The 14,981-nt window shown below is 34.9% G+C and overlaps 1 protein-coding gene across 1 annotated transcript in view; it reads left to right on the top strand.

Annotated features, from left to right (window-relative positions):
• Positions 1-14,981, top strand: part of MTMR8 (myotubularin related protein 8) — a 112,693-nt gene that overhangs the window by 63,374 nt on the left and 34,338 nt on the right. Inside the window, 2 exon segments of the mRNA XM_032592058.1 lie at positions 549-589; positions 592-662. Of these exon segments, the coding sequence (XP_032447949.1) occupies positions 549-589; positions 592-662 (112 nt within the window).

The following is a 14,981-nucleotide window of genomic DNA, read 5'->3' as shown; positions in this document are numbered from 1 at the left end:
GTTTGTTCTCTATGGATAAGAATCTCTTTCTTGGTTTGTCTCTCTTTTTTTCTTTTGCTCATTTGTTTTGTTTATTAAATTCCCCATATGGTATTTGTCTTTCTCTGAGTGTCTTATTTGGCTTAGCTTTATGCTCTCTAGCTCCATCCATGTCTTCACAAATGGCAAGATGTCATTCTTTTTATGGTTGAATAATATTGCATTATGTACAACGTCTTTATCCATTTATGTAATGATGGATACTTAGGCTGCTTACCTAATTTGGCTATTGTAAATAATGTTACAATAAATGTAGGGGTGCATGTATCCCTTCTAATTAGTGTTTTGTATTTTTGGGGTAAATCAACACTAATGTGATTACTAGATGGTAGGGTAGTTCTATTTTTAACTTTTTGAGCATGACCACTCTTTTTAATGTCATCAAAATTATCTTAGATTTGAAATCTGCCTACCTACCAAACTAATATTTCCTTAACACAAGGAAAAAATCAATAATGTATTCCTCCAGCTAAACTAATCCATTTTTTTTTTCTTTTTGTTTATTCAAGATTCTGGTATGGTATGTATAACCACTGTGATAAAGGGCTGCAGTGCTTAACAGCCTCCTGGAAATTAAGAAGCAGAGATAAATGCTGGAGTCAGATATGCACAAACTAGAAAAGGTAAGGAATAATGTCTCAAAGAGAGATTCTCTTGCCTCTTCCAGGTAGATCCAGCCCACTTGGAGTTGAATTGGTACTTGTGAGAAGCTTGTTGGCTGCTTGTTACATATTCTGGCTTCTAGATATCCTTTATCTACAAAGAACTGAGGCACATCTCTGTTTCTTAATTCCTATAGAAAGTGGTAAATATCACACTCAGCTAATTAAACAAGTGGGTTAGTTCCCTTTTGGAATGGATGGAATTTATTAGTAGTAACAAGAGGGAATGAAAGGGATGTCATACTGGAATTTATTACCATCAAGAGAATAAGTAAGTGTGACATCTTGAATGTACTGATAAAAATAATTAAATTGTTATATTTCCAATAAGAAAAACCTTATGAAAAATTCTCATTTCCTTCCCATGTAGATTGCAAACTGTTCACTGACTGGTCATTCTGTGTATATTGGTTTTGCTTTATGACACTGGCAAAATGAAAATCAGACCCCTGTTTTTAATACAGGTTAATCCAGGCAACAGAGATTTCCTTTAAAACTGTGGAAAATGCTAAGCATCTTCTGGAATCTAGTGGTGCCTAAGGGTGTATTTGAAGGAGAATGGAAAGGGTGTGCTAGTTAGCAACTTGGCATGAACTCGCTTTAGGCCAGATAAGGCATAGATTTTCTTTTCCCTATAGGTAAACAAATATCCTTTCATTGTGAAAATAAATGCATTGTGATTACATCAGATCCCAAACTTTTGAATGACTTCTTGGGAGGTAACATTCAATTAATTCGGTTGAATTTTTCAAAAAGAAGAAAAAGAGGTAAAACTAAAGCGTGACTTAAAATCACAGGGGGAAAAACCCAAAAAAAACAAGCAGCCATGCAAAGCCAAGCCCTAGGCAGAACTGTGAAGTAGGGAAAATTTTTCCTAGGATACTTTTTCCTGCCTCCTCTTTAAGCAATTAGCAGCCTTCTCTACAAGGCCCCCAGAACATGTACCCTACTCTAGACCCATTTGACTTATTCCTGCCTAATTCCTGAGAGAACAACAGCAGATTCATTCTAGACAGAACCAGATCACACTCTGATTCTAAAGTTAAACAGTAAGCAATGCTTCCTTTGAAAATATTTACATAACATTTATTTACATCCTTTTTTAATAAATAAAAACAAAAGTGGACCATAATATTATCACTGAGATAACCCTACTGACATTTCTATTTTTTAATTTTTTATTTTCTATTTGTATTTATTTTGTTGACTGCTGCAGCAAAACTCTACCTGTGGCTGCCTTTTACAAAAGTGGCTACCTTTTTTTCTTTGTTTGTTTGTTTTGTTTCTTAAATCCCACATTTCAGTTTAGTCATATGGTATTTGTCTTTCTGCTACTTATTTCACTTACCTTTATAACCTCTACATTTTCTGCCTTTACTTGAAAGAATATTTCCAAAGAAGATGCCAACCACATGCTGTTTCCAATAGTGCTTTTTCCTGCTGCTTGATTTTACTCTTTTTATTTTTTTATATTTTGCTTTTCTAATTTTTTATACAAGTATAAATAATACCCTGGGTTATATTAGTTTCATGTGTATAGTGTCGTGATTCAGCAATTCTACACATCACTCAGTGCTCATCAAGATAAGTGTACTGTAAATCCCCTTTATCTGTTTTACTCATACCCCACTGACCTCCCCTCTGGCAACCACCAGTTTCTTCTCTGTATTTCAGAGGCTGTTGTTTTGTCTCTTATTTGTTTGTTTTATTTCATAAATTTCACATATCAGTGAAATCATGTGGAATTTGCCTATTCTCTTACTTATTTAAATTAGCATTATAACTTCAGTTTCATCCATGTTGCAAATGTTAAGATTTCATTTTTTTAGTCTGAGAAATATTCCAGCATATGTGTGTGTGTATGTGTGTGTATATACATATACACATATATGTATATATACATACATACATATATACATACATACATGCCTCATCCATTGATCTGTGGATGGAGACTTGGGTAGTTTCCACATCATAGCTATTATAAATAATGCTGCAATAAACAGAGGGGCATGTCTATCTTTTTTAATTAGTGTTTTCATTTTCTTTAGGTAAATACCTAGTAGTAGAATTACTGGATCATGCATAATTCTATTCTTAACTTTTTGAGGAACCTGTACACTGTCTTCTGCAGTGATTGCACCTATTTGCATTCCCACCAACAGTGCATAAGGTTTCTTTTTTCTCCACATCCTCACCAACGCTTGTTATTTCTTTCTTTATTTTAGCCATTCTGATGGGTAAAAAGTGATAACTCATTGTGGTTTTCATTTGCATTTCCCTGATGATTGGTAATGTTGAGAATCTTTTCATGTGTCTGTTGACCATCTGTATGCCTCCCTTGGAAAAATGTCTATTCATTTCCTCTGCCCATTTTTTAATCAGATTGTTTTTTGGTGTTGAGTTGTATAAGTTCTTTATGTCTTTTGGATATTTACTCCTTAGTGGATATATCATTTACAAATATCTTATCCATTCTGTGGGTAGCCTTATTGTTTTGCTGATAGTTTCCTTCATTGTGCAAAAGCTTTTTATTTTAGTGTAGTCCCAATAGTTTATATTTGCTTTTGTTTCCCTTGCCAGAGGAGACATATCTAGAAAAATGTTTCTATGGCCAATGTCAAATAAATTACTGCGTATTTTTTCTTCTAGGAGGCTTCAGGTCTCACATTTAGGTATTTACTCCATCTTGATTTTACTTTTGTGTACAATGTAAAACAAAGTGGTCCAGTTTCATTATTTTGCATTTAGCTGTCCAGTTTTCCCAGTACGCCATTTATTGAAGAGACTGTCTTCCCCACTGTATGTTCTTGCCTCTTTTCTCATAGATTAATGGACCATATAAGTATGGGTTTATTTCTGCTTTCTGTCTTCATTCCATTGATCTATATGTCTGTTTTTGTGCTAGTGCCATACAGCTTTGTAGTATATCCCAAAATCTGGGACTGTGATACCTTGAGCTTTGTTTCTTTTCAATATTGTTTTTGCTATTTGAGGCCTTTTCTTATTCCATGCAAATTTTAGGATTATTGTTCTAGTTCTGTGAAAAATGTTGTTGGAATTTTTGACAAGGATTGCATTAAATCTATAGATTTCTCTGAGTAGTAAGGACATTTTAATAATATCAATTCTTCTAATCCATGAACATGGAATATCTTTCCATGTGTTTGTGTCATCTTCAATTTTTTTCATCAGTGTTTTATAGTTTTCTGAGTACACATCTTTTATCTTTTAGGTTAAAATTATTCCTAGGTTTTTTATTAATTTTGGTGCAATTGTAAATGGAATTTTCTTAATTTCTCTTTCTTCTACTTCATTACTAGTATATAGAAATGCAACAGATATCTGTATATTAATTTTGTATGCTGTGACTTCACTGAATTCATTAATCAGTTCTAGTAGATTTTTGGTGGAATCTTATATGTATGTGTGTGTTTGTGTGTGTGTGTGTGTGTGTGTATTATCTGCAAATGACAGTTTTACACTTTAACAATTTGGATGATTTTATTTCTTTTTGTTGTCTGATTGCTATGGCTAGGACTTCCAGTACTATGTTCAATGGAAGTGGTGAGAGTGGACATCCTTGTCTTTTTGCTGATCTTAGATGAAAAACTCTTAGCTTTTCACAATTATGTAGTTAGCTGTGGGCTTTTCACATATGGCCTTTAATATATTGAGGTATGTTCCCTCTAAACCTACTTTGTTGAGAGTTTTTATCATAAATGGATGTGGTAGTTTGTCAAATGCTTTTCCTGCATCTATTGAAATTATCGTATGGTTTTTATCCTTTCTTTTGTTAATGTGAGTTATCATGCTGATTGATTTGTGAATATTAAACCCTACTTTTGGAATATTGAATCATTCCCAGAATAAACTTCACTTGAATGTGATAAATGATTTTTAAATATATTATTGAATTTCATTTGCTATTTTTTTGAGGATTTTTGCATCTACATTCATCAAAATTACTAGCTATAGTTTTTTTTCTTTTTGTTTTTTGTTTTTTTGTAGTGTCTTTGTCTGGTTTTGGTATCCAGGTAAATCTGGCATTGCATAATGAATTTGGAAGCTTTCCTTCCTCTTCTATATTTGGGAATAGTTTGGGAATAATGCATATTACCTCTAATTTTTTGGTAGAATTCACCTGTGAATATATCTGGTTCTGGACATCTATTTGTTGGGAGTTTGCTGATTACTGATTCAGTTTTGTTACTAGTAATCTGTTCAAATTTTCTAATTCTTCCTGCTCCAGGTTTAGAAGGGTATATATTTATACAAAAAGAGACCTATTTCTTATAGGCTGTTTAATTAGTTGGCATGTAAGTTTTCATAATATTCTCTTATACTCCTGTGGTGATGTTATTTCTCCTCCTTCATGTCTGATTTTATTTATTTGAGTACTTATTAAAATGAGCGTCTTTAAAAGTTTCTCAATTTTGTTGATCTTTTCAAAGAACCACTTCCTGGTTTCATTTTTGTGTTCTAATATATATATATATATATACACATATATATATATATTTGTTTCTATTTCCTTTATTTCTGGTATAATCTTTATCATTTCCTTTCTTCTACTGGCTTTGACTTCATTTGTTCTTCTTTTTCTAAGTCTTTTAGGTCAGGTTGTTTATTGGAAAATTTTCTTGCTTCTTGAGGTATATTGCTATAATCTTCCCTCATAGAAGAGGTTTGGCTATATCCCAACGATTTTGAACCATTGTTTTTTCAGTTTCAATTATCTTTATTTGTTTTTCTTTTAAAAATTTTATTTATATTGTGGTAAGAACAGTTAATGTGAGAATTACCTTCTTAAGAGATTTTTTAAAATTTATTGTATTACATTAGTTATTTACTTATTTGTTTATTTATTTTTAATTTACATCCAAGTTAGCATGTAGTGCAATAATGATTTCAGGAGGAGATTCCAGTGATTCATCCCCCATGTTTAACACTCAGTGCTCATCCCAAGTGTCCTCATTAATGCCCCTTACCCATTTACCCATCCCCCCACCCACAACCCTTCCAGTAACCCTCAGTTCGTTCTCTGTATTTAAGAGTCTCTTATGTTTTGTCCCCCTCCTTGTTTTTATATTGTTTTTGCTTCCCTTCCCTTATGTTCATCTGTTTTGTATCTTAAATTCCACATACGAGTAAAGTCATATGATATTTGTCTTTCTCTGGCTCAATATTTTTACTTAGTATAATATCCTCTAGTTGCATCCATGTTGTTGCAAATGGCAAGATTTCATTCTTTTTGATTTTTGAGTAATACTACATTGTATATATATATGCCACATCTTCTTCATTTATCTGTTGATAGATATTTGGGCTCTTTTCATACTTGGGCTATTGTGGATAGCAGTGCTATAAACATTGGGGTACATGTGCCCCTTTGAAACAGCACATCTGTATCCCTTGGATAAGTATACCTTATCCCTTGGATAAGTACCTAGCAGTGCAATTGCTGGGTTATAGGGTAGCTCTATTTTTAATTTTTTTCAGGAACCTCCATAATGTTTTCCAGAGTGGCTGCACCAGATTACATTCCCACCAGCAGTGCAAAAGAGATCTCCTTCTCTGCATCCTCTCCAAATTCTGTTGTTACCTGAGTTGTTAATGTTAGCCCTTCTGACTGGTGTGAGATGGTATCTCATTTTAGTTTTAATTTGTATTACCCTGATGATGAGTGATGTTCAGTATTTTTTCACGTGTCTGTTTGCCATTTGGATGTTTTCTTTGTAAAAGTGTCTTTTCATGTCTTCTGCCCTTTTCTTCACTGGATTGTTTTTTGGGTGTTGAGTGTGTTAAGTTCTTTATAGATTCTTGATAACCCTTTTTCTGATATGTCATTTGCAAATATCTTCTCCCATTCGAATGGTTGCCTTTTAGTTTGCTGATTGTTTCCTTCCCTGTGCAGAAACTTTTTATCTTGATGAGGTCCCAATAGTTCAATTTTGCTTTTGTCTCCCTTGCCTCTGGAGATGTGTTCAGTAAGAAGTTGCTGAGGCCAAGGTCAAAGAGTTTTTTGCCTATTTTCTCCTCTCGGATTTTGATGGCTTCCTGCCTTATATTTATGTCTTTTATCCATTGTGAGTTTATTTTTGTGTATGGTGTAGGAAAGTGGTCCAGGTTCATTTTTCTGATGCCACTGTCCAGCTTTTCCAGCACCATTTGCTGAAGACACTGTCTTGATTCCATTGGTTACTCTTTTCCTGCTTTGTCAAAGATTAGTTGGCCATACATTTGTGGATCCATTTCTGGGTTCTCTATTCTGTTCCATTGATCTCACTGTCTGTTTTTGTGCTAATATCATACTGTCTTGATGGTTACAGCTTCGTAATATGGCTTGAAGTCCAGGATTGTGATACTTCCAGCTTTGTTTTTCTTTTTCAGGGTTGCTTTGGCTATTCGGGATTTTTTCTGGTTCCATACAAATTTTAGGATTGTTTTTTCTACCTCCATGAAGAATGCTGTTGTTATTTTGATAGGAATTGCATTGAATGTGTAGATTGCTTTGTGTAATATTGACATTTTAATATTTGTTCTTCCAATTCATGAGCATGGAATATTTTTCCTTTTTTGTGTCTTCAATTTCTTTCATAAGCTTTCTATAGTTTTCAGTGTATAGACTTTTCACCTCTTTGGTTAGGTTTATTCCTAGGTATTTTATGGTTCTTGATGCAATTGCAAATGGGATTGATTTCTTGATTTCTCTTTCTGCTCCTTCATTATTGGTGTATATAAATTCAACTGATTTCTGTGCATTGATTTTATATCTTGCAACTTTGCTGAATTCATGGATCAGTTATAGCAGTTTTTTGTTGGAATCTTTTAGGTTTTCCATATGGAGTATCTTGTCGTCTGCAAAGAGTGAAAATTTGAGTTCCTCCTTGCTGATTTGGATCCCATTTATTCTTTTGTGTTGTCCCATTGCTGAAGCTAGGACTTCTAATGCTAGGTTGAATAACTGTGGTGAGAGTGGACATCCCTGTTGTGTTCATGACCTTAGGGGGAAACTTGTCAGTTTTTCCCCATTGATGATGATATTAGCAGTGGGTCTGTCATATATGGCTTTTAACATCTTCAGGTATGATCCTTTTATCCCTACTTTCTTGAAGATTTTTATCAAGAATGGATACTGTATTTTATTAAATGCTTTATCTGCATCTGTTGAGAAGATCATGTAGTTCTTGTCCTTTCTTTTATTGACATGATTAATCACTTTGATTGTTTTGTGGGTATTGAACCAGCCCTGCATCCCAGGTATAAATCCCACTTGGTCATGGTGAATAATTATTTTAATGTGTTGTTGAATGCAGCTGGCTAGTATCTTGGGAATTTTTACATCCATGTTCATCAGGGAAATTGGTCTGTAGTTCTCCTTTTTAGTAGGGTCTGTGGTTTCGGAATCAAGGTAATGCTGGCTTCATAGAATGAGTTTGTGTGTTTTAGTTTTATTTCTATTTTTGGGACAGCTTCAAAAATATAAATATTAACTCTTCTTTAAATGATAGAATTGGTAGAATTCCCCTGGAAAGCCATTCCACAGGACTCCACTTTTTTGGGAGATTTTTTATTACAAATTCAATTTATTTACTGGTAATGGGATTGTTCAAATTTTCTATTTCTTCTTGTTTCAGTTTTGGTAGTTCATATGTTTCCAGGAATTTGTCCATTTCTTCCATATTGCCCAACTTATTGGCATACAATTGCTCGTAATATTCTCTTATTATTGTTTGCATTTCTGTATTGTTGGTTGTGGTGTCTCCTCTTTCATTCTTGATTTATTTACTTGGGTACTTTCATTTTTATTTCTGATCAAACTGGCTAAGAGTTTATCAATTTTGTGAATTATTTCAAAGAACCAGGCCTGTTTTCATGGATCTGGTCTTTTTTTTTTGGTTTATTTCTATAGCACTGATTTCCACTCTAAAGTTTATTATTTCCCATATTCTGCTGGCTTGGGGTTTTATTTTCTGTTATTTTCCCAGATCTTTAAGGTGTAAGGTTAGGTTACATATCTTAGACCTTTATTCCTTCTTTAGGAAGGCCTGGATTGCTATATACTTCCCTCTTATGACCGCCTTTGCTGTATCCCAGAGATTTGGCACTATGGTGTTATCATTTTCATTGGCTTTCATGTCCTTTTCAATTTCCTTTTAACTTCTTGGTTAGCCCACTCATTTTTAGTAGGATGTTCTTTCGTCTCCAAGTGTTTGTTGTCTTTCCAATTATTTTCTTGTGGTTGATTTTGAGGTTCATAGAGTTGTGGTCTGAAATTATGCACAGTATGATCTCAAACTTTTTGTACTTGTTGAGGGCTGATTTGTGTCCCAGTATGTGATATACTCTGGAGAATGTTCCATGAACACTCAAGAAGAATGTGTATTCTGCTACTTTAAGATGAAATATTCTGAATATATCTGTTTTGTCCATCTGGTCCAGTGTGTCATTCAAAGGCCTTGTTTCTTTATTTTCTGTTTAGATGGTCTGTCCATTACTGTAAGTGGGGTGTTCAAGTCCCTTACTATTATGGTATTATTATCAAAGAGTTTCTGTATGTTTGCGATTAACTGAATTATATATTTGGGTCCCACCACATTTGGAACATATATGTTTACAATGCTTGGAACTTTTTGGTGCACAGACCCTCTAATTGTGATATAATGCCTTTCTTCGTATCCTGTTATAGTCTTTATTTTAAAATCTATATTTTCTGATATAAGTATGGCTACTCTGGCTTTATTTTGGCGACTATTAACATGCTACATGGTACTCCATCCCCTTGCTTTCAATCTGCAGGTGTCTTTAGGTCTAAAATGTATCTCTTGTAAACAGCATGTAGATGTATTTTGTTTTTTAATCCATTCTATTACTCTTTGTCTTCTGATTGCAGCTTTTAGTCCATTGACATTTAGAGTGAGTACTGAAAGATATGAATTTATGGCCATTATATTGCCTATACAGTTGGAGTTTCCCTCCCAGGGAGTTGGTGCTCCCTGGGCCTTTCTAGTCTTTTGCTTTTGGTCTGTTTTGTTTCATCTTTTCTCCCCTCAGAGAGTCCCCCTTAAAATTCCTTGCGGGCCTGGTTTAGTGGTCATGAACTCGTTTAATTTTTGTCTGGGAAACTCTTTATCTCTATTTTGAACAACAGCCTGGCTAGGTAAAGAATTTGTGCCTGCATACTTTGCCGATTCAGTACACTGAATATGAATATATCTTGCTACTCCTTTCTGCCCTGCCAAGTTTCTGTGGATAGGTCTGCCGCAAACCTTATCTGTCTTCACTTGCAGGTTAAGGACTGTTTTTCCCTCTTACTGCTCTCATTATTCTTTCCTTCCCGGTGTATTTTGTGAATTTGACTATGATATGCCTTGTTGGTGGTCAGTTTTTGCTGAATCTAATGGGAGTTTTGTGTGCTTCCTGGATTGTGATGTCTGTGTCTTTCCCCGGGTTAGGAAAGTTTTCAGCTATGATTTGCTCACATCAACCTCTACCCCTTTCCTCTCTCTTCATCCTCTGGACCCCTATGATTTGGATGTTCTTCCTTTATAATGAGTCACCGAGTTCTCTCCTATATCATGCTCTTTTGCCCTACTTTCTCTCTCTTTTTTTCTGCTTCATTATTCTCATAAGTTTATAGTCTACATCACTGATTCTCTGATCTGCTTCATCCATCCTTGCCGCCATGACATCCACTTGAGATTACAGCTCAGTTATACCATTTTTAATTTTGTCCTGACTAGATTTTACTTCTTTTACTTCCTATCTATACAGAAAGGCATTCTATGCTTTTGATTCAACCCCACTTAGTATTTTATTTTCATGATTCTAAATTCTGGTTAAGACATCTTGCTTGTATCTATATGATTAAGTCCCTGGCTATCATAGCTTCCTGTTGTTTCTTTTGGGGTGAATTTCTTCATTTTGTCATTTTGGAGGATGAAAAACACTTAATACTAAAAAAATTAAATTTAAAACTAAAATGAACACAAAAAATCAAATAAAGGATGCTAGATCCTAGGTGTGTTTTGATCAGTTGTTGAAAGAAGCTTCATAGAATCAAGGAAAAAAGGGGGAAAGAAAGAAAAGAAAAAGGGGGAAAAAGGAAAATATTTGAACATTTTTTTTAAAAAATGACTACAATAAAATAGGATAAAATGAAATGATGAAAGTACGCTAGAATTTAAAAAATTAGAAAGAAGTAAAAAACATAGTAGAAAAAATTAAGAAAAATATTTTTTAGGGAATCAATGAGGCTGAGTTGGCAGAAGGCCAAGAAGAGGGCCTGGAATGAAAGAGGCTCCTGAAGTGACTGGAGCCAAGTAGACACTACCTCAAGGAACAAATCAAAGCACACCTTTGTTTTGAGGGTCCAAAACATCACTCACTACGAGTAGAGAAATAAAACAACCAAAATCACAACAAAAGAGAGCAAGTAACACTCTCCAAAAAACACCTCCTGAATGGCCAGTCCCTGGACAGTGTATGAACCCCCTTTACTATAGCAGTGCTTGCAGGTGCAGAGCACATAACAAGATTTTTACACTCATAACGGACAGAAAACTAGCCAGAATGATAAAACGGAAGAATTCCCCTCAAAAGAAATTCCAGGAAGAAGTAACAGCTAAAGAATTGATGAAAACAAATATAAGCCATACAACTGAACAAGAATTTATAATAACATAACATTAATCGCTGGGCTTGAAAAAGGCATAGAAGACAACAGAGAATCTACTACTGCAGAGATAAGGTAACTAACAAATAATAATAATAATTTTAAAAAATATATAAATGAAGTGGAAAATAAAATGGAGGTAGCCACAGCACAGACTGAAGAGGCAGAGGCGAGAATAGCTGAATTAGAAGATAAAATTATGGAAAAAGAAGAAGCTGAGAAAGAGAGATTAAAAAAATCACAGGATCAAGAGGGGAGAATTAGAGAACTAAGTGATGCATTCAAATGGAACAATATCTGTATCATAGGAATTCTAGAGGAAGATGAAGAGAGTGAAAGGGGCTGAAGGTATACTTGAACAAATCATAGCTGAGAATTTCACCAACCTGGGGAAGGAAACAGACATTGAAATTGAAGAGGCACAGAGAACTCCCTTCAGACTTAACCTGAATTGATCTGCACAACATATCATAATGACACTGGCACAATACAAGGCTGAAGAGAGAATTCTGAAAGCAGCCAGGGATAAATAACCCTTAACATACAAGGGTAGACACACAAGGGTAGTAGCAGACCTATCGACTGAAAATCATCAGGCCAGAAAGTAATGACAGGAAATCTTCAATGTGATGAATGGAAAAAAAATGTACAGCCAAGAATCCTTTATCCAGAAACCCTGTCATTCAGAATAGAAGGAAAGATAAAGGTTTTTCCCAAACAAAAACTGAAGGAATTCATCACCATTAAAGCAGCCTTTCAAGAGATCCTAAGGGGGATTCTGTGAGGGAAGTGTTGGAAGTACTACAAAATACCAGAGGCATCACTACAAGCATGAAACCTACAGATAACACAATGACTCTAAACCCATATCTTTCACTGATAACACTGAATGTAAATGGAATAAATGCTCCAATCTAAAGACATAGGGTATCAGAATGGGAAAAAAAAAAAACACCCATCTATTTGCTGTCTACAAGAGACTCATTTCAGACCTGAGGACACTTTCAGATTGAAAGTGAGGGGATGGAGAACTATCTATCATACTGCTGGAAGTCAAAAGAAAGCTGGAGTAGTCATACTTATACCACACAAACTAGACATTAAATTAAAGGCTGTAACAAGAGATAAAGAAAAGCATTATATAATAATTACAGGGTCTATCGATCAGGAAGAGCTAACAATTATAAATGTCTGTGCAAGGAATTTGGGAGCACCCAAATATTTAAAACAATCACAAACATAAGCAATATTATGGATAAGAATGTGGTAATTGCAGTGAACTTTAATACTCTACTGACAGCAATGGACAGATCATCTAGACACAATCATTAAAGAAACAATGGCCCTGAATGATGCATTGCACCAGATGGACTTGACAGATGTATTTAGAACTCTACATCCTAAAGCAGCAGAATATGCTTTCTTCTAAAGTGCACATGTAACATTCTCCAAGATAGATCACATACTGCGTCAGCAAACAGCGCTCAAGAATATGAAAAAATTGAGATGATACCATGCACACTTTTAGATCTTAATGCTGTGAAACTTGAAGTCAACCACAGGAAAAAGTCTGGAAAACCTCCAAAAGCATGGAAGTTAAGGATCATCTTAGTAAAGAATGAATGGGCCAACCAGGCAATTAGAGAAGAAATTAAAAGGTATATGGAAACAAATAAAAATGAAAATACAACAATCCAAACCCTTTGGGATGCAGCAAAGGCATTCCTAAGAGGAAAATACATTGCAATCCAGGCCTATCTCAAGAAACAAGAAAAATCCCAAATACAAAATCTAACAGCACTCCTAAATGAAATAGAAGCAGAATAGCAAAGACAACCCAAACCCAGCAGAAGAGAAATAATAAAGATCAGATAAAAAATAAACAATATAGAATCCCAAAAAAAGTAGAAAAGATCAATGAAACCAAGAGTTGTTTTTTTTGAAAAATAACCAAAATTAATAAACCTCTAGCCAGACTTCTCAAAAAAAAAAAAGAGAGAGAGAGAGGACTCAAATGGATAAAATAACTAAGGAAAATGGATTTATTACAACCAATCCCTCAGAAATACAAACAATTATCAGGGAATACTATGAAAAATCATATGTCAAGAAAATGGACAACCTGGAAGAAATGGACAAATTCCTAAACACCCACACAATACCAAAACTCAAACAGGAAGATATAGAAAATTTGAACAGACCCGGAAGTAGTGAAGACATTGTAACAGTTATCAAAAATCTCCCAACAAATAAGAGTCCTGTACCAGAGGGCTTCCCTGGGGAAATCTACCAGACATTTAAAGCAGAGTTAATACCTATCCTCCTCAAGCTGTTCCAAACTGAAAATGGAATGAAAACTTCTATACTCATTCTATGAAGCCAGCAATACTTTGATTTCCAAACCTGATTGAGACCCAGAAAAAGAAAAAAAAAAAAACAGAATTGCAGGTCAATATCCCTAACGAATATGGATGCAAAAATTGTCAACAAGATACTAGTGAATCAAACTAGATTCATTATTCATTACAATCGAGTAGGATTCATTCTTGGGCTGTAGGGCTGATTCAATATTCGCAAATCAATCAATGTGATACATCACATTAATAAAATAAAAGTTCAGAACCATATGATCCTGTCAATAGATGCAGAAAAAGCATTTGACAAAATACAGCATATTTTCTTGATGAAAAACCTCAAGAAAGTTGGGATAGAAGGAACATACTTAAACCTCACAGAAGCAACTTATGAAAAGCCCAGAGCTAATATCAACATAATGGGGAAAAACTGAGAGCTTTCCACCTGAGATCAGGAACACGACACGGATGTTCACTCTCACCCCTGTTTTTTAACATAGTTTGGAAATCCTAGCATGAGTAATCAGACAACAAAATGAAATAAAGGGCATCAAAATTGACAAAGATGGAGTGAAACTTTCACTTTTCATGGAAGACATGATACTCATGTATCTCCTAGAATGGATACATGAATTCTCACAGTCGCAGGGTACAAAATTAATGTACAGAAATCTGTTGAATTTTTATACACTAATAATGAAGCAACAGAAAGAGAAATGAATAAACTGATCCCGTTACCAATTGCACACAGAACCATAAAATACCTAGGAATAAACCTAACCAAAGATGTAAAATATCTGTATGCTGAAAACTATAGAAAGCTTATGAAGGAAATTGAAGAAGATACAAAGAAATGGAAAAGCATTCCATCACATGGATTGGAAGAATAAATATTGTTAAAATGTCAATACTATCCAAAGCAATCTACACATTCAATGCAATACCAATCAGGAGTGACATTGTGGAAGATGGCGGTGTAGGAGGATGCTGGGCTCACCGTGTCCTGCTGATCACTTAGATTCCACTCACATTGGCCAAAACAACCGCAAGACGACTAGCAGAACGAATTCCCCGGAGCCAAGCATAGACAAGAGGCCCACAGAAGAGGGTAGGAAGGGCGGAGAGGTGGTGTGCACTAGAAGGACTGGCATTAGGGAGCTGGGGAGGTGGAGGGGCAGCCTGCCCTGCAAGGCAGAGCCCCAGAGTCTGGCTTCTAAAAGCAGAGGGGCCGGATGGAGTGTGTTCTGA

Source organism: Lynx canadensis, chromosome X, assembly GCF_007474595.2.
Source record: "Lynx canadensis isolate LIC74 chromosome X, mLynCan4.pri.v2, whole genome shotgun sequence".
In the NCBI taxonomy this organism is placed as follows: domain Eukaryota; kingdom Metazoa; phylum Chordata; class Mammalia; order Carnivora; family Felidae; genus Lynx; species Lynx canadensis.
This window is presented reverse-complemented; position numbering and strand designations above follow the sequence as displayed.